General features: G+C 40.3%; 1 protein-coding gene across 1 annotated transcript; it reads right to left on the bottom strand.

Annotated features, from left to right (window-relative positions):
• Window positions 1-5496: 5496 nt before the first annotated feature.
• On the bottom strand, window positions 5497-21923 carry PGM2 (phosphoglucomutase 2). Its single transcript, XM_009875615.1, has 13 exons — window positions 21759-21923; window positions 20801-20907; window positions 20374-20458; window positions 18311-18394; window positions 16695-16888; window positions 14791-14980; window positions 14005-14102; window positions 11372-11552; window positions 11166-11259; window positions 10169-10298; window positions 7388-7577; window positions 6651-6784; window positions 5497-5887 (listed from the first exon to the last, which is right to left on the bottom strand). Exons 1-13 carry the CDS (start codon window positions 21843-21845, stop codon window positions 5785-5787), a joined length of 1677 nt encoding a protein of 558 aa, XP_009873917.1. The 5' UTR covers window positions 21846-21923; the 3' UTR covers window positions 5497-5784.
• Between the last annotated feature and the right edge of the window lie 4747 nt (window positions 21924-26670).

The following is a 26670-nucleotide window of genomic DNA, read 5'->3' as shown; positions in this document are numbered from 1 at the left end:
AGTAAAGGCTTTAGCAACAAGAAGTTTCATCTTGTAATTCTGTAGTTTGTTGTAATTGTTCTGTCAGCTTGATGAACTACTGTGTGTGGTTTGGGGCCTTTTTGTTTCCCCAACATGAAGTTGCAAACTTGTTTGAAACAGAGCAGGGAAAGGAGCAAGTAAACTCCTTGTCTGTGGAAAGACAGAATGAAACAGATTGGGTCATCATCTTGACCATATCTATTCTGTACTGATTCTGAGGATGGTCTAAAGCCATCTCAAGGATGTCTCAGGATACATCAGCTCATTGCTGGCCCTGCTGCCAGACTCCTGAGATATGTGCAGAGTTCTCCAAGTGTGCCCACTTGGTGTACAGCATGCCGTCTCTCATAGGCCTTTGTGGGATGGCTATAAAAGCCCTTATATCTTGCGTTATACCATATTCACCTACTCCATAAGAACTTCTGTAAAACCTGAAAAAAAAAGGAGGTTCTCAGCCAGATGACAATAAATCAGTATTAGGTATATAGGTAGCCAGTTTAGGGGATCAGTCAGGTGGAGGATGAGAAGGTTCCCTCTAAAAGTCTGGACAAGGAGAATGATCAAGACAGTGATGAGAGGGACAAGAATATCTTCATGGCCCTACTATCAGCATGCTCTCCTCCAGAGCTTCCTCAGCATCCAACACCATGTCCTGCAAAAATGGGGCAGTTCAGGATATAGTTTAGTGGTCATGGTAGTGTTGAGGTTTTCAGTTGGACTAGATGATCTTGAAGGTCTTTTCCAGTGTTAATGATTCTATGCCTCTGTGTTAGCTCACCCACCCCAGCACTACCATGGACTGTCCGCTACTGGGAGAGATATTGTCCCTAGGCAGGACATACGATCCACAAATAATGGCAACAGCACAGCAAAAACTCAACCTGTCACAGGAACCTGAGGGACAGACCAGGCCATCCTGTTCTCCTCAGCATCCCTCAAGAGTGAAGCACATTGACATACTCTGGCAAAGGCTGGGCACAGATGGCTTTCCTAGAAAGAGGAAACATTAGCAAAATCCCGATCCAGGTGTGGCATGTAGAGGCAGATGTAAAATAAAGTTGCCTCTCTAGCATGTGGAAATGTTCAAATAAATACAGAAAACAATAAAGAAGTTCATGACCTGTAACCCTACTGTCTACAGACCTTCCCCAAGAATTCAGCAAAGCATCCTTTACCATATTCTGTAACAAAAGAAATGCAAGACCTCCCATGCTACAAAGGAAAATAATCATACAATGATTTAGGTTGGAAGGGACCTTTTAGAGACCATCTAGCCCAACTCCCCTGCAATGAGCAGGGACATCTTTAACTAGATCAGGTTGCTCAAAGCCCCATCTGACCTCACCTTGAACAATTTGAGGGATGGGGTATCCACAACTTCTCTGGGCAGCTTGTTCCAGTGTCTCACCACCTTTATCATAAAAAAAATTCTTCCTTGTATTCAACCTAAATATATCCTCTTTAAGTTTAAAACTGGTACCCTATATGTCCTGTCACTACTGGCCCTGGTAAAAGGTCTTTCTGTCTTTCTTATAAATCCCCTTTATTACTGAAGGGCTGCAATAAGGTGTCCGCGGAGCCTTCTCTTCTCCAGGCTGAACAACCTCACCTCTCTCAGCCTTTCTTCAGAGGAGAGGTGTTCCAGCCCTCTGACCCTTTTCGTGGCCCTCCTCTAGACCTGCTTTAACAGGTCCGTGTCTTTCTTGTGCTGGGGACCCCAGAGCCGAACACCATACTGCAGGTGAGGTTTCACAAGAGCAGAGTGGAGGTGGGGGATCGCTTCTCCCGATGAAGCCCAGGGCTGCCAGCTTGTTCAAATCCACAAAGCTTCCCTTGCTCCAGGCACAGCTCATCAGCACCCAAATTGAAGGTGCTGCCCCAGCCTGCCTCCTGCACAACCGTTCCTCTGTTTGTGCTCACCAGCTTGGGACCCCACACACCCAGGGGTCTCACCAGCTGGCCCACCCAGCTGCAGTGCCTCCATCTACACAACACTTGGAGGTCAAATACAACTGGGACCACAGGTGGAGGCTGCGCAATCCACCCCATGTGCCACAGGTTTGTAGCACCACTTGTTCTCTCCTTACTTAGGCTGCTGAAGGAGTGTTTTGCATATACCACGTGTCCTCCATCTCTTGCTTCAGCATTTTTCTTTCAATAAGTTTTTTCTTCTAGCGTGCTGGAAGATGATGCACACCCCAAAGTATGGGGCCTACTGCTGTATCTTCTGGCAAAGGTGCTGCTGCTGTGTGGCCTGTCTTAATCTTGACTCTGGGTCCACAGTGATCACCCAGAGGCTGGATACCACAAAGAAGTCAGTCACGGAAGCACTCACCAGGGTCATCTAACCAGGCAGCGAGCAGTCTGGATTGGGAGCTTGTGAAAAGCCATTCGCTCTGAAGCTCAGGCTGCAACGCAGTGCAGGAAACCATGTTTTGCAAGGGTAGTCTGTGGTTAACTCATGAGCCACACGTTCAGCTCTACTGAGAGGAAATTTCAGGTGTAGGCCCAACACTCACCCTTCCACTTCTCAGGTAGCCAGTACCCTGAAATAAAGCCCCTTACTCTGTTCTCAGAAGAATGTGCCTGCGTCTCCCTCTCCTCCTCCCAACCTGACATTGGGCTAGAGGCAGGCACGGACATTCAGTAGCATATGTGCCAGGTCGGTAGTGCCAGGCTACCTAGAAGCCAAAATGCCCAATGCCACTAGATAAAAAGTGCTACACACCTTGAAGATCAATCACATTTGCACGCGGGGTGAAACAAGGCATAGCTGAATAGGAATGGCATGTGCAACCTTCCCAGTGTGATGCTAAGAAACTTCTTGAGCTTTCCATGAGGTTCTTCCCTGTACCCTGCTGCCCAACTGGTGCAATCTTCAACTTGTACTGAAAATAACAAGGATATAGAACTTGAATTCTGGGAAGATAATAAAGCTTTGAAGTTTTGCATTTAGAAAAAGTACGTAGCTATGGTTATGAATGTAAGTCAAAATTTACAGTTATCAAACTAGATTCCATCTGCCCCACAAGCTTCATCCTTCTACTTATTCTTCCAGAACTGATGGTGCAGCTGAACACAACACCCAACATCAACTGTTAGTCTCCACACCTAAAAGACAGCTTTTCTTCTGAAAGGCTCTTACTGGGAGTGGCAGAGGGAACAAATTAAGGTCAAGTCAGGAGAATCAGGTGCCCAGATCTTCCATTCTGCTGCTCATCCTCCTGCTCTTTTAATCAACGTGTAAAAGACAGAGCAATAGCACATGGAAGATATTTCCTTTCAGCTTTGTTTTCCTACTTGATTACAGAAATACACAATCTCCACATGCTATCTCAATTTAATCTTCCCTCTTCTTCTTCTTTTCATATGTCTTCCTGCTGCCTCTTCATAAACAAAGGAAAACTGGACCTCACATGCTGAGTGGCCAGGAAAGAAAAGAGGAACCTTTGCAGTAACAGGGTTTGGGAGCAGTGGGTAAGGTTCCTCTTAATTTCTCTTCTCAGCTCTTGCCACATTGAAATTTATCACAGAAACCTCAGAGACCCGGGTGCCTGCGTTTTTTCTGTGATGTGTCAGCACCATTTCATACTTCACAAACTCACACCGCACATTTATTACTCCAGGTCTCAGGCAGCTGGGGACCCAGCACCACAGGTACTGAGGAAGCAAAGGAAAAGGAACAAGGAAACATCTGCTATTGAGAAGTACTTCAGATTTGGACTATGTAAAAAGGTAAAGTTGTCATTTAAATTTCTAAATAATAGATCGTTGTTTTCATGCCTCACTCTTACAGATGGTCTTGAAATTCCTCCTCACCTCAGTTCTAGATGATAAGGCATGAGTTGGACTTGGAACTCTGAAAATACTTCCAGAGACAAGAATAACATGACAAAACTCAAAATTTTAAAAGACTGGTGATGTTGCCTTCAGATTTCGTGAACAAACAAAAAGTTACTTTAATCAGCAAAACCCAGATGAATAGACTTTTTTGCCACGAGGTCAGGTGGAAAGGCACTGGTGATGAATCTGTCTCAGTGTCTTAAGAAGTTCTACTTCCCTCCTGAGAATCAGTTCAGATTTACAACACGCAAACCCTCTTTCAGCACACTTAACATGCATGAAAAAAAGTCTAAAATATATTTAAGCCTTTGAATTGTCCTTAGCTTTTATTTTTCAGAAAGGACGGACAGTGGAACTTGGTACATGCAAAAATTTCATGCAATGTGACAAAGCTGGTTGCACTGAAGTCCATGTTGAGATTCCCTTTACAGTTATTACTACCCTCAGTAGCCCCTAGGGTCCTATTCAAGACTATGGAATGCATTATTCAAGGCACCTAATAAACATGTATCGATAAAACCCTGTCTCATCTTTGGCTTAGCATAAAAGAAATGGAAGAGTGTGGACAAATGGTTTCTGCACAAACTAATAACCTATCTTTCTGCGCTAAGGGACTAGGATTTGATTAACAGCATACTGTTTCCTCAGTATCCCTCTTGCTATCTTAATTTAAAGTTAATTTTTTTATGCTACACAGATGGACCTCAATAGGAATGATTCAGGTGCTGCCTTTGACTCTGCACAGCCAAGAAAAAACTGATGTGACAGCCACAGAATGCAGGGACTGCTCCTTTCCTTGTGCCCTCTGATGACAACTGAAGTCTGTAAGATAAAAGCAGGCATCCAGTGTTCTTTGCTTACTATCTTAGCTAACAAGGTAAGCTAGTATTTATGGGGGATGGAATGGCAAGTTTGCTCTTTGATGAATAATTTGCTAAATTTGATCTATGCTTGGCCTGGGAACTAGTCATTCCCCATGGGATACCAGAAGTAATTCTAGCAGAAACTTTACCCAAAAACTACCGTGACTGTTCGAGCTACACTGATATCCCAAACAAGTACTGCAAATGCAGAAAACCCTTGTATAGAAGTCAACTGGTAACCTCCAAATAACCCTCTCAGGCTCTGCAAGTGCAGACAACACTATGCAATGAAACAGAAACTTCTGCTCTGAATTAGACATGCAAAGTTACGCACCAAGTCATGGTAGCATATGGTAGGACAAGCTCTGGGATGAGGGTCTGCATTGAACTAATTATGCTTAGTTCAGTTAGGCAACAAAAAGGTGCTTTATGTAGATATATTGATATATTCATGGTATTAAAAGACAATTGAGTTCACTTGGTATCTCTAACCCAGAACATGATGTATAGTCCCACAGCAAACAGCTCTTTGGCAAATTCACCATATAAACAGTGAGTTTGGGCCAAAATCCCCAAGGAAGATCACTATTTCTGAAACATTTGCCCCAAGTTTGTCGAAGTCTGTCCACAGGCTTTCAGTACTTCTTGTTAACAGAAAACTTGTTTGCAAATGTAAACCTAGGTAAAGTTGCATAGTATTACCTGATTACACACATACAAAAAAACCTGAAGTCACCAGAAAACAGGCTGCATTTCAGAAATCAGGATATTACTTATAGTATTTAATTAAAACAAGTTTTGATTGAAAGACATTTGCAGTCAACTTTTAGTTCATAAAGATTTTTGTTCAACAGATTGGGGTTTTTTGGTCCATTTAGGGTAAAGGTACTTTCCTTCCAAAATAAGATACTAGATCTAGGAGTACCCAGAAAAACTCTTAATAAAAGCAGAAGTCTTTTCAGCTGAGTTCTCAGATGTTTGGTCCTAAAAATCCTTACTTCTTAAATAATGCACTTTTAATGCTGCAAAACGCAATTAAAGTAGTAATTTTGCTATTTTACTCAGTCTTCCGTTGAAGATTATTTTTTTCTGGTTGAAAGAAGTGTTTTTCAAGAGCGCTGACCAATTCATCTAGTTCCCTCTTCAGCTTCTCAATGTCACTGAGAAACGAAATGCACACAAATAGAGAAAACAGTGTCACAGTGGAGAAGCTAAAAAGCACATTTTTCAGTGAAGAATTTTTACATCTCTTGCATTGTTTTAGACAAACATTTTCTATTAATGCTAAAAGCATATATACTTGATTTCTTATGGTAACACGTTGATGTTCACTTTCAACTGATGTACATGAAAGCACTTCATGACAAAACATAAAACCACAATCTATAACAGAACAGCCTGTTTGAATTCAGATCTTCTATTACTAAACATATGCGATTAGAAATGTAACTTTTATATTTGTAATAGTATTTCAGATGAATTTTCATATGTGATAAGGCTTTATTTTCCTTGCGTAAGTTAGTAATTGCTTATCTTTAAGTCTGTATGGTTTCCGAGGCTATCAGTCAATATAGTTACTAAACATAAAAGGGTTTAAAGTATATTAGAACACATTTATATATAATTTTATAACGTTTAAAGCAACTATGTATGTAAAAAGTGAATATACCTACTTTCATTTAAGGCAGAATGTTTTTCTTGATATTGTTTTCACTGAAGATGAAATCAAGTTCCAAGGAATTTTAGTGACAACAGGAATGTGTCAATGGATTTTGCAGAACTGAATCTTTATGCAAATGCATTTGCAAAAATAGTGGCAGTAGTAATACTATTTGAGCATGGAGAGCCTCTTCCCCTCTAAATCAATGCCAAAAAGCCACACAGCCCCTATTACACAGCATTTACTGCTGTAAATGACAATACCTGTTTCCAGGAGGTGCACAAAGTTCAGAATAGTATTTGATCTTTGGTTCCGTCCCACTGGTTCTCATTGTGGCCACTCCTCCATTGGCAAAAGTGAAAGTTATCATTTGGCTACTCTTACTAGTGGGAAGTATCTAGAAACAGTAAGAATATTTTTATTAGAAGCTTGAGAAGTGACTGTATGTAATGAATTCAAGACAAAACCTGTGACACACAACAGGCAAATTACAGCCTTGCCCTCCACCTGTAAATAGTACATTACTGATCAGTAGCTTATTTCAAGTCTCAACATTTTTACTGCAAATAGAAAGTGCTCTGCAATGGCATTCCCCTGGAGGAAAAGAAACACGAACTGTGAAAAACTAAAGAACCCAAAGCTACATTTCAGTAGACAGTTTAACTTAAACTTACAAGAAAATAATGGAAGATTGCTGTAGCAAGACAGCAAGATCCTCCTACCTCCCTCTAGAGACTGTCATCTTGTAGAGAAAAAACACCACAAAAATCAAACAAAAAACCTCAGCCCCCTTCCCCAACCTTCATTTCATTCCACAAAGGCAAATCATCCCCAGTCTAATTTACTTTAAGACTCAGGATGTAACATGATGTTTAGAGTACTTCTCCATCGAAATTTTTATATATATATATACACACACACTTATATAATATATATACATACTTATATGATATATATATATACTTATATGATATATATATAACTTTAAAAATACACTTACAGCCTTTTGATCTGGCTGACTGCTGTCATACCCAGTCGTTAGATCCCTTATTCCAGAAACTTTAAATCTACCACAAGATTTTGGGTATGTGTTTTTTCCATCAAAATTTCTAAGGTTGTCAAAAAGCTGTTGAATAACTTTAGGATCATGGCAGATGAAATATGAAGCCTTGGTAATATGGAAGCCATATCTGTGAAGACACAATATTAATGAATTGAAGAAGCAATGTTCTTCTCAGAGCTGTACACCATACACATTATATAACCTTCTATAAAGCAAGAGCCATACTCATGGTCACCCAACTGCAGCATCAGTTCATCCCCTCACAATTTTAAAAAGGCCTCAACAGCTAAATTTTCCTATTTTACATACTTTGAAGAAAATTCTGTGCAGACAGCATTTCCTTTTAATGATTAAAACTGAGAATGTTTACTGCTAAACCAGAAGAAAAAAAGATGTGATTATTGCCTCAAAGAGATCTAATCACCATAGGAAGAGAACAGACCACATCTAAATGGCTTCCTTGACTGGATTCCAGCTGACCTGTTCCAAGCAAAACAAATTCCAGAATGTTTTTTTCCAATTGCACTTCAAAAACTGCTCTCTCATTAAAGTGCTTCTAGTAAATCAAACTGTTCTGAACATCATCTTATCTTCTTGCTGCCAGGGAACAAGATGCAGAATCTGCATCTAAGACCTGCTAACACTGACTTTTCAAAACAGCATGTTGGTTAAAAGTGTACAAGCCTGGACTGGTTGTTTAAGTGAGCTCTTGCTTAAAATCAACACTTGCTGAGTATCCCTGATGCCAGGGAAAATCTGTACGGGCAGAATCTTTCATAAGTACTTGGATGTTAATACTAGAAACCTGAAAGGTTCCTTAAATAGGTCATGTTTATATCATAACGGACACCTTGAAGGTCAATATTTGTCAAATCAGTTCTGAGAAACCAGCAAGGGAATTTACAAAACCCATGGTATGGTTGAAAGAAGTGATGAGCGTGCTAGGACTATGTCCTTTTCCTGATCTACCTTTACTTCTCTGAGAAGATAACCCACTTCTAGACCTCCAAAATACAGAGCAAGGTTTCTTCTGCTTCAACCACAACTACAAGACAAATCTAATGAAGAATAAAGTAGTAAAGAAAACGTGCAACTCTATCCTAGCTACAAGCAAGCAAAAAAAATACACAAAACAACCACCCAAAACAAGAACCCTGCCCCCATTCTTGTTTTCAAACATCAATTGAATAAGGCAGATTTGCATCCTTCCCTGTGTCTGTAGCTTTTCCACAAACAGTGACTATGTCCAGTGACATCTTACTTTGAGGTGCATCTACAGACTGCTTTTAAACTAAATAAACTTTGAGAGTCCTCTTTAGTGGCTACATGTACAGAGGCAGTGTGGCACAGTTAAGTTCCACTCAGGTAAATATTCTGTTTCTGAGGGCAACCTGAAACAGACGTTTACTAAATGAATATTAAAAAAAAACAAAAACAAACCCACAACCCCAAAAACCAACCCCACAAATATGAGCCAGAGGAGGATAATTCTTTGAATCTACACTTCGAGCTCTTAGTAGTTAAGGGAATTCTCATGCCAGGTGCTGTATTTGCAGCTCTAGGCATGATTTCCTCTTCCTCGCATTTATATTTCTGTTTACTTCTGCTATTACGATAGCTGATAGATTCCACTATTTATTTATGCAGTGTGTTCCCAAGTCTTTGCTACCTGATTCCTTCTTAAACAGCAGGTGAAACAAGCACAACTAGTGCTGCATGCAAATGAGAAATCTGAAGACTGGGAAACAAGAAGCACCAAGGCCAGAGTTTTCCGTGAGTCTCTTTGCAGGTTCCACCATTCCTTCGTCTGTGTCTCTGAGACACGAAGAGGTGGAGAGTATGTGCCAGGCTGTGCTGCTCACTCCTTTAAAATAGCAAGCCCCAACCCCCCCCCCAACAACTCCCTGCCCTATGAAATCCAATAGCCATCTTCACTACTGATCTTTGTGGGTCTCTGAACACAGTAAAACGAGAACTAAAGAAAAGTAGTGCCTCATGTTACACGTTCTCAGAGGGATACTCAGCTGCGTATAGCCAATAGTTATGGCCAAACAGTCACAGCACTTCTGCATCATCAGCTCAAATATCAGTATTCAGGAGCTGAAAGAACAACCAACATACACTGTCCATCAAAAATGAAAGAATAATATAATAAGAAGCCTAACTTTTTTGAGCCAACTAGAATTAATTTAATTTCAAGTAGCCCTGCAAGTGGGACAGAAGCAAGCTGGCTTCTATGAGTAGCATAAATATGCCAGAACTCCTCAGACCCATTCTCCCCATCAACGTTTTTGTGCATCTAGCACATTTAAGCAGCAAGAGGCATTGCAATCTATACAACAAACCAATATTGCTGGCCAAAACCCAGGCCAATCTTCTGTAGAAGGAATGAAGAGCAAAACTTCCCAAAAGGGAGAAGCCCTTCAGACAAGCAAGCAAAAATACCTCCAAAAATCTCATTAACTATCAGGGAATTAGTAAGGTAATATTTTTAATTTTAAAACACCTTAAATCGACACAAAACAAAGTCATAAATGGATTCATGACCAGGAGGCAGAAGCGCTTTCTAGAAGATTACTATTAACACAGAGTTGTGTTAATAGTACAATAACCCAATTTTTATTTCTTCATATACTATAGGTTTCTGTTGAGTCCCTGTTAACCTCAGTATTTAGAATGGAGAAAGTGTGACAAATAAACAATTATAATTAAACTCACTCATCATAGACAGCTTTCAGCTGCTGAGACAAAGACAAATTCCTGGTTGCCAGAAAACTGGCCATCTCCGCAGTTATAACAGCAGCACTGACACCATCTTTGTCCAGAACAGCAGGACAGCACATATACCCTAAGCAAAGAAAATTATATATATTTCATATATTTTTATAAGGAAATAAGGTAAAATGGGGGCAGGGGGGCAAGTTAATCAAACCAGCATCTTCTAAAGAAGAAATGCAGATTACCATAGTACAGACATTTTAGAGTTAAACCAGAAGTGGAAAAATTTTATCTTCTAAACCATATTAATTTTAATAAGCAACGTATTTAATGGAATTTCAAATTAGAGATAGATTTGCAGCATATCAGTGCCAGATGCTCCCTAGTTCTTTTGCAGCTCTCATGAAACAGAAATGCCACACTGCACGAACAATGCAAGTATAGCACTTTGTCTCAAATGTGATTACTCTTGCATGGTAGCATATGGTACCACTGATAACTATCTGTGAAATTAGTCACATTTTTTTTCTAGTTTTCAAGTACTGAGATACTCAAGAAATAGCATTATAGCTTTAAAATTTTCTTCTCACAAATTCATAGCTTTTATTCATGGCTTTCCAGTTTGCAAGCAAAATTTGGGGGATTTTTTTTACTTTATTCACATTTAAACTTAGCTTAAAACTGTCAGCTAAATATACTCAAAGTCTGAAAAACATGTCTGTTTTCAGGTTTTTTAAACAGCTTATGCAGAATTTGCCGTTCGAGCCTACATACCCATGCTACCAAAGATATATACACCTAGCTCACATCATCATACTTTGTGCTAAGCAGAGATACAAAAGATTAAAACTAGTAATATCAATCCGACAAACAGATGATATTGATTACTCAGTGGAAATACACCCATTGTGTGGAGAGCCTTTAAACTGCCTTTTTTTGCAATAGTCCTAGCTTCTCTATTTTACAGGATATTAGAACACAGTACTCTGCTTCTTACCTATAGCCTCCTCAAATGCAAAAAGAACAGCTTTTCCCTGGTCCATGAGCTGTTTGGCACGGTTGCCCATCCACTTGAAACCTGTCAGTGTTTCCTACAGCAGTGAGGAGAAAAAAAGGCATTAAAAATAAAATAATGTTTTCCAAAGATATGACACTGTGTAGGCAAGCAATTAAAAGAACATGGAATAACATGTAATAGCTTACCTCAAAGTGAAAACCTTCCTTTAGTGCAATCGCTCTCAGGATTTTGGAAGAAACAGTACTGGATAACATGTAGACATCTTTAATGGCACGAGTATCCCTATTGTGATTTTTCCAGCAAGTGAAGATCCACCAGCCTAAAAGAGCTCCCAGCTCATTTCCAGAAAACACTTTCCATTCACCACTGGACGGGGGGGAAAAAAACCCAAATGTATATGAATCCAAAAGGTAATATTGGGAAAAAAATTAAAATCTACTGGTGCTTTCATACATGAATACCAGCAAAGAAAACCACCTTCTCCAAGGTCAAGTAACAATAACAAGGTTATCATGTGTCTATTAAGAACAAACAAAAAATGCTCCCCCAAAGAATTCTGAAGTGGTTACCTTCCTCCACCATCATATATACCAGCTTTTGAGCTTATCCAAAGATGAAACAGGGCTATCTCCAGCTTATTTTTAGAAAACAAAAATATTCAGCTGACAGTTAATAAAACCAATGATTAAGACAAGCACAGAGACACAAAAATACAATCCCCACGTGACCAGTATTTTTAGCTGACTCAGTGACAAATACTTTTTATTTAATCACAAATACACTGATTGGTCATTGGAAAAAAAAAAGATTAACACTGACATGTTGCCAGAAGAAGAAAAATTGAAGGAAAACGAAAAAGACAGATATCAAAATTGCCAAAAACTTGCCAGTCACAAAAGGGGACAAAGACACTGCCAAACTGACAAAAATCGAGACCTACAGAAATAGTACCTGTTGTGAAAGAGGAGCAGACTCAGCCTCCTGCATTTATTGATGCCAACAGGCACAAAGCAACGCACAGCGACAACTTAGTGTAAGAGCGCTGAGAGAGTGTGCTCTAGCAGGAGTTTCTGTCAGAGAAGAAGTACAGATACTGTAGAAGCCCGTATTAATATCTGATTAGTGTATGAAGAGCTACAGCAGAAGTCTGAGAGGAGGACACAGGACTGAAAGTAAGGAGACAACTAGGACTGGCTAAACAATTAGCAAACAGGTAGCAAAGAGAGCTCAGTGATAAATAAACTAACATCACGTCTTCAAGTCTCCAGTACCTGTAAGCTTTTAGACAAAAAAACATGGGTCATTCTGCATTCTTGTTTTAACCCATCATAAATACCACAAACTGAAGCTTCTTCCTCAATGCTGAATTGCCAACTGAGGCTGGCACAGGCCAAAAATGTTAAAATAAAGATATGCCAGCTCATGCTGTTCAAGATACAGCAGAGAGTGCCAATTTCTCCATTCTTCTGAAGGCAGAGAAGCCCCCTTAGTTCTTGCCATGAGGCTATTGATTTTAAAAAAGCCCCAAAATCCCAGAGAGAACACTTCCACCTTCGAAGCTGCTACAAGACCAAAAGAGATTACCTGGTGAGCAAAATGGGTATTTGCACTGTCTCTTTTTACTAGGTTTTTGGAATTTGTGTAAGTGATACAAGTTCAAAGATCTGCATCATCCACAGTCACTGCGACCATCTGTCAGGTTCACATCTCGTTCCCTGAGTATCAAGGACTGTTGCCATGATTTTATATCCATCACCTGGCTCTCAAGCCCAGGGAATTCATTTACACTATTTCTGCTTTTGGTCCAGCAGCTGATTTTTGTCTCACTCCTCTCTGAGCTGAAAACCTTTAAGTTTACATTTATTAAAGATTTGTGGTTTTTAACTGCTCAGATTAGTTTTTGTTTTATCAAGGTAGATAAAAGAGAAACACCATCACTTGTAAATATGATACCCAGTGCAGTGCTTCAGCTTATTTTCATTCATCAGATATAACCACAATACAGAACTGCAAACAATTGTAAAAGTACAAGATATCAAGGGGCATGAAATAAGTTGGCAATATTGGCTTAGAACTATAGGGCACACATTCCGTACATATAAAAAATTTATGAGAAGCCCCTGTGTGAGCAAGTTTACCTTTTGTGATCCCATTCTTTGACAGGGTACACATAGATAAAATAATGCACATATAGCTGGTCCTTAAAGGAGACAGCACAAATGACTGCACTGAGAAGTACTGACAAAGCTTAAGGTAAAATGCAGGTACCTAACATTATGCATAATGATGGGGAACTGAGTGAGAGAGGCCCAAATCATCTAATGATTAGTAAAATGTCTGGTCTTAACAGTATTTGATAAAGAAGGGAGTGATATTACAGAACAGGGATGTTCTCTATTCCTGAGATTCTCAGGCAACTATACAGGTTCTTCTGAATATACAAGTTACCATTTCATAAACATAGTATGAAAGAATGTTTACCAGCCTTCTGTGAAAAATTTCTAACTGAAAACCTACCTTTAAAAAGGTACAGCACAATCACAACAATTCACATTTCTGTGCATGCCTTAAATAGAGCAAGTGTTATTCAGACTTCTGTACACTGTCTAATATCAATCATTATCTCAGTAATGGAGCCCCACTGTGGTCTGCTTCATACAGTCTTCTCACATTTCCAGGTGTTTTCAGTCCAAAAAAAACCAACCAACCTACTGTGCCTATTCTATCTTCCTCTGGAACACAGGTAGCAAGAATCCTCCAAACGAGCCTAGCCTTTAAGTGAAAAATGTAAATGATTTGCATTTCTTTATTACCATACCTCTCTTGTTTCTCTGCCACTGCAAGGCGATCAGCATCAGGATCATTTGCTAAAATGATTTTTGCCCCATCTTTTTCAGCCAAAGCAAAAGACAACGTCTGGAAAAGTGGTAAGCAAGACCAGATGAGTGTTAATGCTCCCAAATAATATTTTCACTTTACAGGTTCTAATTAATTTTCACAATTTATTTAATTTCAAACACCCAAAATCGTTATGTGTCTCAAAAAAATCCCCAAAACTTCAAGCCTGGCAGAAGTAGAGCAGAGTAAGAATATTTAACTTCACTTACATCATTCCACCTCTGCAGCCTGAGTCAACTACCACTTGGATCCAGCAGGATCCTTCAATAACAAAGTGCAGCAGAAATATTCACAGCAGAAATTCTAACCACCTACCAGCACCTCCCCTGCCCCCTCCCAGTGTCCCCATCAGAACAATGGGACACCGTCCTTGTATTTCAGGTGTGAACTGCAGAGATTCACAATTGTAAAGATTTTTTTTATTATTCTTTTTATTTTTAAAAGGAACTGTATCACTTTGTGTCATGTGCAGACCTGCCCATTCTGTTAGAGAGCAGAAGAAAGTAGATTAAAGTTGTAACTAATTACTATCTGACTGGCTCAGAAACAGTTTTAAATGTCAGTGAAAACCAGCTAACTCTTCACCATATGTAAGGCTATAAAACCAAACAAAATAGACCTTCAGCCAGTATTTATAGCCATGGCTACTGTCAGGAAGGAAACACTGTTTGAAAGACATTTCAAATACTAAAAAATATCCATTTACCAGAACGCCTTTGCCTTCTTCAGGATTTGGGTACTTCACTGTGGGAAATTCAGGATCTGGATCCTTCTGCTCCGGCACAGCAAAAGGAGGGCTAAGGTCAAATGCCTTGAAGGCCAACTGCACAAATTTATGACCTACGCCATGCACAGAAGTATGAACAAATTTCAGGTTTGTTTCCTTGTTTATATTCCTGAAATAAAACAGATAATGGTAACCTTGGATATGAAAGAACATTCTGCACAAAACTAATGATATTTGGAAAAGCATATGACTCAGTATTCTAGCTCACTGTTAAAATTCCAAATTAAAGGACATCAGATTTTAAAGGTAATGGCTTAGAAATTGGTTTAACCTTATTTCCAGCAATATGAGTCACTCTTGGTATCTAATGTCCTTGTATGTTTAAATCATCAGAATAAGAAAGACAGTGTACTCTCTGCGTGCCAAAGGAGGTGAGTGGAGAACAAATGCAACCGACTAAGACGACTCTTCATTCCCAACTTTGGCACTTAAACCTGCCCCGAAGACTGTGAACGCAATGAACTGACAGCAGCATGCCTTTTGTCAGCACCCTCGGTTTTTTGATGTACATTACTGAAAGCACAGAACATACTACTTGAGGCACGCAAACTCCTAAGGAGACATTTATCTCCTGTTCTGAAAGGACAATATAATTTCTCACGCGGTCCACATTTTCTAGTAATTCTGACTTTGTTTTTAGCAAGAGAGTAAGAACATAGTTACTGGTGGTTAAAATTTTGATATAAATAAGGAGATCTAACAGGCTGCTGCTCATCTAATCCATAAACTGATTCTACTTTTTAATCACAACGACAAACATCCACCTAATTTTATTAAGTTTTTACTGAGCAAGTGACAGGAATAGGCTTGTACAAGGCACCTAAGGCCACCAGGAGCACAGGCAAGGCTAGAATCACCAAGCAAGACCTCCTCCTCCCAGAACTGGCTTAACAGCCTGGTTCTCCTTCTCTCTTAGAAGCCCATTCTAAAGCTGGTTGGAGCATCAGTGTCAGCTCACCTCCTGCAGCACAAGACAGCCCCAGTTGTGCTGTGGCATTTGGCTGATGATGGCCATGCAAATACAGGAAGATGATTTGTCTCTCAAGTCCCTCTACTCTGCTCTTCTGAGACCCCACCTGAAGTACTGCATGTCGCTCTGGATCCCCCAACACGAGAAGGACATGGATATGTTGGAGAAGGTCCAGAGGAGGGCAACAAAGATGATCAGAGGGCTGGAGCACCTCTCCTACCAGGACAGGCTGAGAGAATTGGGGTTGTTCAGCCTGGAGAAGAGAAGGCTCTGGGGAGACCTTAGAGCAGCCTTTCAAGGGGAGGCCTGAAGGGGGCCTACAGGGAAGCTGGAGAGGGACTTTTGACAAGGGCATGTGGTGAAAGGACAAAGGGCAATGGTTTTAAACTAGAACAGGGTAGACTTAGATTAGACATTAGGAGGAAGTTATTTACTATGAAAGTGGTGAGAAACTGGAACGAGTTGCCCAGAGCAGCTGGGGATGCCCCTTCGCTGGAACTGTTCAAGACCAGACTGGATGGGGCTATGAGTAGCCTGGTCTAGTAGAAGCACAGGCACTGGAAGTAGATAATCTTTAAGGTCTCTTCCAATTCAAGCCATTCTATGATTCTTTGAATAATCAGAAACTAATCACTCACTTTGCATGGTTAGACTTCTGCCAGACCAACTTTATAAACTGCCTTACTACATCACCACAAAGCTGCCAGTGCTACCACAAAAGGTGGCAAGAAGGTACAGACAGAACTGGATCACGGCAGGATCATAGCTGCCCTGACTTCCATCAATTTCAACTGCCCCACTGACGTACTAGATGGAAAAAACTCATATTCTTAACAGACTTAACACCAGTTACCTGTGAAAGCACTGTTTCTGTATGTCTTTGAAATAGTCCTTATTGATCGTGGCGTATGGGTCATGAAGGAGCAGGCTGCTGTCAATCTGTTTGTCATCCCAAGCATGAGGCCATGGCTCTTGGTTCTCCTCAATAGCCTGAGAAATTCCTTTGTCATGAGGAGAAATGATCTGAGCACCATTTTCCCAGTAAACCTAAATAATAAACAGGGTAAATGAGTATTTGGATACTAATATCGTAGGATACCTTTGGGGTTTTTTTTGTTGGCTAAAGAGCACTATTACAGTAAATTAGGCTTAAGCATATCCAGAGTATTCCTCTGTTCATATTCTGTATCCTCTCACATCTTAGTTTTGTTCTATAAAAAAAAATGTTTAATTTTATCAGAAGATATCAAAAAACAATGAAACACAAAATCCAGCTTCTTTATTGAGAAGATTCAAGTATCAGCCTGTTTGCCAGCCTTGGGATTGATAACTTGCCCATTCTACTTCATATACTTTCTTCCAGAACTTTTAGGTATAATCATTATATACAGAAGAATTCTTACGGGGAAAAAAAATCGTGTAAAACTGAAATGCATTTACCACCAAAAAAATTAAGGAGAAATGCACAAAAACTTTGCAGCTGCCTACAGCAGCAGTGTTGCCACAACAGCAAGCACAAATTCAGCTATATTTCAAGATGTTCATTACTTCCAGTCTTCTCCATTCTGTTGACTGTTTACATACCCAGGAAGAGGTGTACTTATAATGTTCTGCTTTTTGACCGTTGTTTGCACATTTTCCTCCTACTGATGGTTTACAGATCACAGGTTTAAGGCAAGACACCTAACAGCATCTGGGCCATGTACATATGTAGCCCTACTAACAAAACATTAAGAAAAAATGAAGCCAATTCAAAAAGTAATTGATAAAATATCCAAACAAGCTATCAATACATGGAAAATTTTAAAAAGCCTTTTTAAACAGATATGAAGTTCTGGAGGGAGAGATAGCAAGAAAGAGAGATAGCATTAACAGGGATGCTGTTTATTAGGGAGACAAAAAAGATCTCCTAACTTCAACTGCTGTATTTTGGAAAAAGTCTGTATATGACCAGTCCAGCTATGGGATGACTGGCAGACAGGAAGTTCAGCCATGTTTTTTTCAGCGTAAAGAAGATTTCTGGCACAGAAAAGTCACACTGATAACCATGTCGCTTAGCAAAAGAAAAATAAACTACAAGAAATTAATGAAATTTATTCAAAACATTTTGTACAAGCAACTCATTAGGTTTCACATATTTTTAATTCTCTGTGTTTTTAAAACTAAAAAGATATTTTAAAATCATGAATTGGAAAAATTATTAAAGCTTTTGAAAAGAGGTCAGTTAATATTTTAAAGTGTTCCTAAGTATGCGATGGCATTACGTTATCTTCCTGCATTTTAGAGCCACGATTTTAATTGTGTTATTAGTATAACACACTACTACCTTTAAATATGTATATCTAGAATAGATCAAACTATCAATTAATTTGGTCTATACCATGATAGAAACTATACACAATAGTATTAGTGTCTCTATATGGAAAAAAACATTTGAAAAAAGCGAGAAAACAGATCATATAGGAATACCTTGTAACCATTATCTTGTTTTGGATTATGGGAAGCTGTCACCATAATTCCAGCACAAAGCTTCAGATGAGTTACTGTGTATGGCTGTAATAAGAGAAAGTTATCTGGAGTGTGCAAAATATTATATATTACTTGTTTTCATGCATATGCAATACTTCTGTACTGCTGAACGAAAAGAAAGCCAAGATGTGATTCCTGCAGACTGACTCGCTAAAGCAGAAGCTAAGTACTACTTGCTCTGCTAGACTGCATGTGGCACAACGTTAGCCCCTGCTTTTTCATGTGCATTTTCCCATTTTTATATTCTCAGTTGCTTTGTCGATCTCCAGAGCAGTGTTTCTACAGAAGGAAACCAAATGCACACATTGCCTACTGCAGAATGACTTGAGACACCAGAGGGCTTTAAGGGGTGGCAAAGTCCATGGGGGTAATGACAGAAGTCTGTGAGGCCAAGTGCCAGCTCCTTCCCTTGGGTCACTACAACCCCAGGCAGTGCTACAGGGCTGGGGAAGAGTGGCTGGAAAGCTGTCTGGTGGGAATGGACCTGGGGGTGTTGGTGACAGGTGGCTGAACATGAGGCAACAGTGTGCCCAGTGAAGAAGGCCAACGGCATCCTGGCCTGTATGAAAAACAAGTGTGTCCAGTAGGAGAAAGGAAGTGATCGTGTCCCTGTACTCGGCACTGGTGAGGCCACAGCTTGAGTACTGTGTTCAGTTTTGGGTGTTGCAGTACGTGAAAGTCACTGAGGTGCTGGATCAGGTCCAGAGAAGGGCAGCAAAGCTGGTGAGGGGTCTGGAGAACAAGTCTTATGAAGAACAGCTGAGGGAACTGAATTGTTTAGCCTGAAGAAGAGGAAACTCATGGGACACCTCACTGCCCTCTACAACTACCTGAACAGAGGTTGTATTGAGGTAGAGGTCTCTTTTCCCGAGTAACAAGCACTAAGATGAGAGGAAATGGGCTCAAGTTGTGCCAGAGGAGGTTTAGATTGGGTATTAGGAAAAATTTCTTTACTGAAAGAGTGGTGGGGCATTGAAACAGGCTGCCCAGGGCGGTGGAGTCACCATCCCTGAAGATGCTCAGAAAACATGTATACATGGGACTCCAGAACATGGTTTAGTGGTGTTGGGTTGATGGTTGGACTCGATGATCTTAGAGATCTTTTCCAACCTTAATGATTCTATAGGGCAGAGAATTACAACTGGAGCAGTCTCATCCATACGCTCCTTTGAGAGCAGCCTGTGGAGCAGCTCCTCCACTGCAGTTCTTCAGTGAGAATTGCTCTGGAAAGAGCTCTTATAAATTAGTCCAAAACAGGTGGAGTGAATTAAAAATAATGCATTATTTGTGACCACAGGCCCAGTTTGAGGTTACTCCTGTCTATTTAGTAACAAATGCCATCAACTGCAGTTCTTGATATACTGCTTTAAGCCACACGGTGAAGAATTTGACCCTAAACGTACCGAAATTTCTATCGGTACAAGAATGCGACACACAAAGCCTTCATCTCACTACGTTCTGTTTGCAGCACTCACTGCAGCAACCGGTATCCTGAGAAACTGCAGCTTTCAGTGCCAAGTTAGGGGTTTCCTCCACTGCTCTAGACTACTGACACCTAGTGATCCGATGGTGAAAATGCCGACACAAGTCAGCAACCCTCCTGGCACAACATCGCTGCACTCCAACAACCTGCGGTTCAAAAAGGCTACTTTGGACTCAATATCCCCCAAAAGAAAAAGAAAAACCAACCAAACCAAACAACCAAAAATCTCAAAACTAAATGTATGTATGTTTCAGACTTCTCAAAAATCTAGAAATGATGTCTTCTACAAGAAATCTGCCTGAAAACAAGAATGAATAGAAACACACTCCACTGCTGCTGATACTCCACTAAGCTTCTTCCTCCTCTTGCTGTGGATGTTGTAAACTAAATATAGCTAAATAAGCGTAAGACTATCTGCAGGTAAAGCTTAAAAAGTGAGAAGTGCTTCGTCTGGTTTTCCGTAATGTAAGTAATATATGTTATCTGATGGCATATAAAAAGACAGAATAGAGAAACCTACCACAAAAGGAGTTGGTGTTATATCAGAGAACAGATAAACTGGAACCCCTTGACTGATGAAGGTATTAGCAGCAAGTCTCGCAAACCTAAACAGGAAGAGAAGATACCAAGGGAATATACTAATTTTCTCACCAATTAGTTTCCTAGAATTTACAGCTTCCCTCCCACTCCAATTAAAAACAAACAACAAACAAAACCCCACATAAATAAGCCCCAAATTATTATACAGACCCACTTAAAATTCATTTCTTCACTACTCCCAACAGAAAAAGCACAACTCTAAGAACTGCTTTGGCATTAACAGAATATAAAAATACTATGAAACTCCCAACTTAATTCACTCTACATAAAGAAAAAAATTCTGTTGAGGCAGACATAAAACCAGCTCACACAAGACATCTACAAAATACTTAAAACCTGAAAAGTACCTTTTGCTACTACCTCCACTGGAAAGATGGGCACGAGCATCAAAACCAATCACAACTCCTCTCTTTTTCAGGTCACTGAAACTCTTCTCAAGGTATCTGCAAAATCCCTAAAGACAACAACAAATCAACCTCATTAAGTCAATGTTCATATTTAATTTACCATTGCATGAAGATGATTGCCAGGACGTTGATGTCTTAGGAAGGTGAGCGCACGTAACATCTCACTGAACTGGACTGGGATTCAGCTTCTCTAGGACCAATAAGCACCAATAAATATCAGAAACCTTCCAATCGATACAGTGAAGCTGGACAGAACCAACTCCAGAAAGAAACAGTTAACGCAATTAGTCTGAACTGCAGATTTTGCTAAATGATTTAGCAGTGTTAGGTCTCAGATGAGGAAGAGAACAACTGGCCAGTATTCTGGGTTTTTTTAACTAGAATCTCAGTTTTTTAACTGAATCTCACCCTTAATAATGACACCTGTTAGGAAATGATAAACCACTGCTCCAGGCTACAGTAATTTAAGGTTTTGTGGGTTTTTTAAGCTTTCCCCAAGCAGATCTACTTTAGGACCTATATGTATACATATAGGTTCACTGCATTTATGTAAATTTATGTCCAACATACGCATAGCTTAGCCAAATGCTGCCTGCCTTTGGGGTGTTCTGTAGTTGCTACATCAGGACTAACTGAGCCACTTGAGCTGAAGTGTAGCTCTGTATAAATCCAATTGCAAATCAAACATGGAAAATAACTTATTTTAATAGCTCATCAGCTTCTCTCCACTTGTTTTCAGAGATCAGCGCTCAGCTCATAATTACCATTCACATCACTTCTGAAAAGTGGAGTAAAAAAACTTGCCACTTCCTCAGAATACCCATTTGCTTGTCATAAACGAGGCTCTGCCATTTGTGTACACAACCGGTGAAGCAAGATGAAGCGCTGGGCATGGTACCTGGGTCGTCTGGATAATGGTCAAATCGTTCATGTGGGAGATGCCCGCTCCCATGGCGGCTCTGAGCCCCGCCGTGCCGAACTCCATCCGTGAGCCAAAGTACTTCTGCAGCTCCCGGGCATTTCCGTCAGCAAGCAGCTGCTTCACGATTGCAGAAGTTTTTGGATTCTGTAGGTACAAAATTCAGGTATTCTAGGAAAGGTTTTGCTTGTTTGTTTTAACACTTTTCAGAGTCTTCTTAACAGAACTTTCTTTGCTGTTCTCTGTAATGGGTTTATATTAGCACCAAAACACCGCATGCTGCTTCAAGAATGCCAGAACTCCTGCTACATCTTCCTAATTTTAAGTCAGTACGGTCTCAAGTATTTCTTATTTTAGATTTAGCTCCTTAAGCGAGCACACTACCTTGACAGCAGTGCATATATCACATTTTGAGAAGTAAGATGATGTCCGGGATGTTGACTTTAATATTTTCTGGGTTTAAAACCAAAATGAAAGCAAACAAAAAAAGCACCTTTGCAGTTCAGAGAAATTTTGTCATCACAAGAACTACTCTAAAAATATAGGAAAATTAAGGTGATGATTAAGAAATACTTGTTCCTTCCACAGCACTACAAGTGGACTTAAAAAACCCATAAAATTATTACCTTGTCCCAAAACTGGCTAACACCAGAGGCAGCAGCAAAACTAAGCAGACTGGTCAGAGGATGACAATTTGCAGAATCTTTGAAGGTAATGCTTGTCAAAATAAGCACAACCCTCAGGAAGAAAGCTTAGCACCCACTGCTTAACTCTTAAATAAAATGACGGTGCAGTGTGGCAACAGAAAAGCTGAATCGGTCTGCAAACAGCAAGGGGTTTCTACATCATGTTGCTTTTCTTGCTATAGAAAAGTATCAACTTTTTGTTGTTATCAACTCTCTCTGCTTCCAGACTTGGCAGTTAGTAAACTCCTTTATGCCTCAACATCTCAATCTTAATAACATGGGATCCGCAACGTTTAGTTTTTGATTTCTGGGAAACCGATGAGCCAAGAGGACAGATGGCACACTCCAGTCACTGGGCAACAGGGTTATGTGGAGAGGCGGCACGCTCCGCAGGTTACTCACCGCATGATTACACACACTTTACACCGGAGCACAATGATTATAATTTCCAAATGGACACAAGCTTTGATTTCTAGTAAACCAAATGACCTCAAAAGTCACAGACTACTATTTCTTGGATGGCCAACATATGCTTACAGCAAAGGAAGGCTTATCATTTGAGAGGAAAAGAAAAAAAGCTTTCTTTTTTCCTGCAGTACCAGAACATGCAGAGTAGTAGCCATGTGAGTGAGCTTGTGTACAAAGGTGTAAGCATTCTGCACACCAACCTGAGACCGGGGCCTGGATGCCCTAATCATTGATCTGGGTCCCCACTCCTACAGAACAAAAACCACTTCCTTGTAGGAGACTCAACATAATTCTGTATTACTATAGAGTAATTATATTCTGTAAGAATATACATAATTCTATGTTACTGTAGGGTAATATAGGTCAGCATGACTATTCTGGGTTTAGGCTGTTTAAAAGTCGATCTGAACTTTTTGCTGCAAGGGCAGCTGGTAAAGCCTGAAGGACACCTCTTGCATCGGGCTTTGTAAGCTCCCTAGTCACCTTTATTCTTCCTCTGTGTGAGCTTTGTGCACAGGAGTCATCTCTCGCCATTGAACCAGGCATCTCTTCAGGTGGATACTGCACACGCTTGTATAGACACTGGACAGGCTAGAAGCTGCAGTGCCAAAGTGGAAGGGCAGCTGGACACTAGGAAGAGTCTGCAGCTGTCACAACCAAGGAGATTTTTGTATGTTACTGTTGTTAGAGGAAATTCCTAGGTTTGAGATCTACTGTGAAACTACAGGGATCCTTCAGTTTTTCAGGTCTGGTTAAATGACTGTATTTATCCAGGTGTCTGCCTGAGTCTCACAGTATCGGTCCACATCATTTGCCAAAGAAAACTTGGTTGCCTGAATTTAGTTGTTTGGATTGTTCCCGCTCCACCCCCATCCCCAAAGTCATGGTAAAAGCCAAGCCCAAGTCTGTTTAATATAGCAAGGAGGATTTTATCATAATTACTGTTACAATTGTTTATGGCTATATTCTCCTAATAATTTGCTTGCTTTTTCTGTTTTTTTTTTTCCTTCCTTGTTGGTTGATCAGACACTGGAACAGGCGGCCTAGGGAGGTGGTTGAGTCACCATCCCTGGATGTGTTCAAGTGTCATTTAGATGGGGTGTTGGGTGATATGGTTTAGGGGTGACCTTGTAGTGTAGGGTTAATGGTTGGACTCAATGATCCCAAGGGTCTTTTCTAACCTGAATTGTTCTATGATTCTCTCAGGTTGCACGTCTACTCTCAAAACTGGATGCGAGTATGCGAATACCAATTTCTGTGAATAGAGTAGCATGTGATTTAATACACAGTTAATATCCAGTAGTGCAATTTGCTTAAACATCACCTGGTAACACTTGAATTATTTACTTTAATCCATACTACACGAAGAGCTCCTAAGAGGTTTCATCAGCACAGCACTCCCCACAAGGTTTTAGATTAGGGAGACAGCTATTGCTATACAGGTTTTATTGTTAACAAAACCCAAAGCTACCTTCTGTCCATAACTTTATGACTACTAATAGAAAGAATGAAAAATACAATACTACTGTAGTGAATATAGTGATGAAAAAAGCTTGGTAACCAGCTCAGTAATTGTCGTCTAGGTAGAAACTTCCTGTTAAGTCAGCAGGGCTTACCTTTGCAAACTATTATTTTGTAAGAAATGTGCACCTTACCATCATTAAACATTAACCTGCTGCCACATGTCAAAAAGGATTTCTTTTTTTTAAATAAAGTAAATGGACAAGGGTTATATCGGATTCTTCTGTTACTCAATACAAACGTGTAAGAGTGCCCCAAAAAATGAAAATACCTCATCGTTTTTGAGCAATCAGCAATGGGTATTGCACACTGGTGAATTATTACTGAGACAAACATGCAATTGTTAACAAAGAGCTTACAGCTCAAAAGTAAAGATACTATGAAAGGATGCTGCACTAGATTTCCAGAGGGTTTCACGAAAGAATCAGAATAACCAGTTGCAAATGAAATGATTGCACAGAAGACAGGAATATAGCTAATGCTAGTGAAGGAAGCTATGGAAATAAGAGGCCCTTTAAAACCAAACTCTTTTCTCAAAATCAGTTAAACTGGAAAAAAATAAAAAGAACACGTGAAACCTTATTGTCATGGGGCCGGTTAGCTCAGTGGTTTGAGCGCAGTGCTGGCAACAAGGATCAACATCGATGTCACGGGTTCGATTCCCGCTCGGTCCCCACGTGTTGCCAGGTCTAGTCGAGAGGTGGCGTCCCTGCCCATAACAGGGAGGTTGGACTAGATGATCTCCAAGGTCCCTTCCAGCCTAGGCCATTCTATGATTCTATTTGATGCGATACACCAATGTTTCTGAAAGAAGGGCTGGTTTGGCACTGCATTATCATCAATAAAACCAGAGCTGGCTAACTGATCAGTTAACTGGTTGAATGATCTTTAATGAAGAATCACAATAAGCTTGAGGCAGTTCTAAATGATGTCCTTCAGAACATGGAAAGAACACTAAAACAAGAATTAATTCTATATTTTAATTGGTAATCTTGAAATAAGCAAAGACCCTTACAAAAAAGTATGCAGGTTGCACTAAACCCGGAGGGCAGTGCATGGTGATAAGCCCAGGGCAGTCATTAAAGCAGCTGAGGGGAGGCAACGGCCAGTGTGTTGCAATACAGACAGATGAACAAATTTTATGTACAGAGACAAAAAAGAAAAAATAAACACAAACCACATATACTGAATATGGGCCTGCACTGCTGCGGGAACTGCAGCAGCAAGCAACTCCCAAAGCATTTCCAGAATACCACTATGGCAAAACACTTCTTTAGACGGGTGGAATGTAGAAATGCACAGAAGGTTTTACTTCATGTATACTTACTATACTTAATTGCATAGTGCTATCAACACCAAAACTGAAGACCCAAGATAAATCATAGGATGCTTAAGCACCTTAACAGGGAAGGGAAATCATAGAATCATAGAACAATTCAGGTTGGAAAAGACCCTTGGGATCATTGAGTCCAACCATTAACCCTACACTACAAGGTCACCCCTAAACCATATCACCCAACACCCCATCTAAACGACACTTGAACACATCCAGGGATGGTGACTCAACCACCTCCCCAGGCCGCCTGTTCCAGTGTCTGACCACTCTTGCCGTGAAGAATTTCTTCCTAATGTCCATCCTAAACCTGCCCTGTTGCAACTTGAAACCATTCCCCTCTAATTACCAGTGAGAAGAGACCAGCACCAACCTCTCTACAATGTCCTTTCAAGTAATTGTAGAGCATGAATATGGCACGCTAAAGTGTTTCTAAGCAACAGTAGAACAAGAGGGGAAAACCATGAAGCCAGACAATACTGGAGATTCAGAAGTTATTTTATTGAGGATCACTAAGCACTGAGTGACACTACCAGAAAAAAAAAAAAAAAGGAAAAGAAAAAAGAGAGGATGTATTCTGCATTTCTCAGTGGTTTTGCAGCAAGCCCACGCATCTTTTGGAAACAATAATTTAGTAAACCAAAATACGGAGGTACCTGAAGGTTTCTAACACTGAGAGACAGACATCACGGCAGTGATACATTCTTGCCTTCGGTAATCTAAGCCTGTCAAATGCCCCTACAACAAAAGCGGTTCGGAATCTTGTTTCACAGAGAGAAATTCAGTGCGGCTGAGGGCCTGACACGGTGACGGTACCGAGGGACGAGCCAGAGGGGTCAGGGAATGCGGGGCGGGGGGCTGGTGCTGCTGGGACATGTGCCAG

The sequence above is a fragment of the Apaloderma vittatum genome, unplaced genomic scaffold, assembly GCF_000703405.1.
Source record: "Apaloderma vittatum isolate BGI_N311 unplaced genomic scaffold, ASM70340v1 scaffold20918, whole genome shotgun sequence".
NCBI lineage: Eukaryota > Metazoa > Chordata > Aves > Trogoniformes > Trogonidae > Apaloderma > Apaloderma vittatum.
Note: the sequence above shows the minus strand (reverse complement) of the source record. Positions and strands in the feature narration are given on the sequence as shown.

Excerpts from the sequence above, each read along its gene's own strand:
- PGM2 (XM_009875615.1), bottom strand. The coding sequence starts at position 21,845 with ATGGAGTTCGGCACGGCGGGGCTCAGAGCCGCCATGGGAGCGGGCATC. Across the intron at positions 18,395-20,373 it reads TAACACCAACTCCTTTTGTG|CCATACACAGTAACTCATCT; the intron begins GTAGGTTTCTCT and ends CTCTTATTACAG. Across the intron at positions 10,299-11,165 it reads TGCATTTGAGGAGGCTATAG|GGTATATGTGCTGTCCTGCT; the intron begins GTAAGAAGCAGA and ends TTCTTTGCTTAG.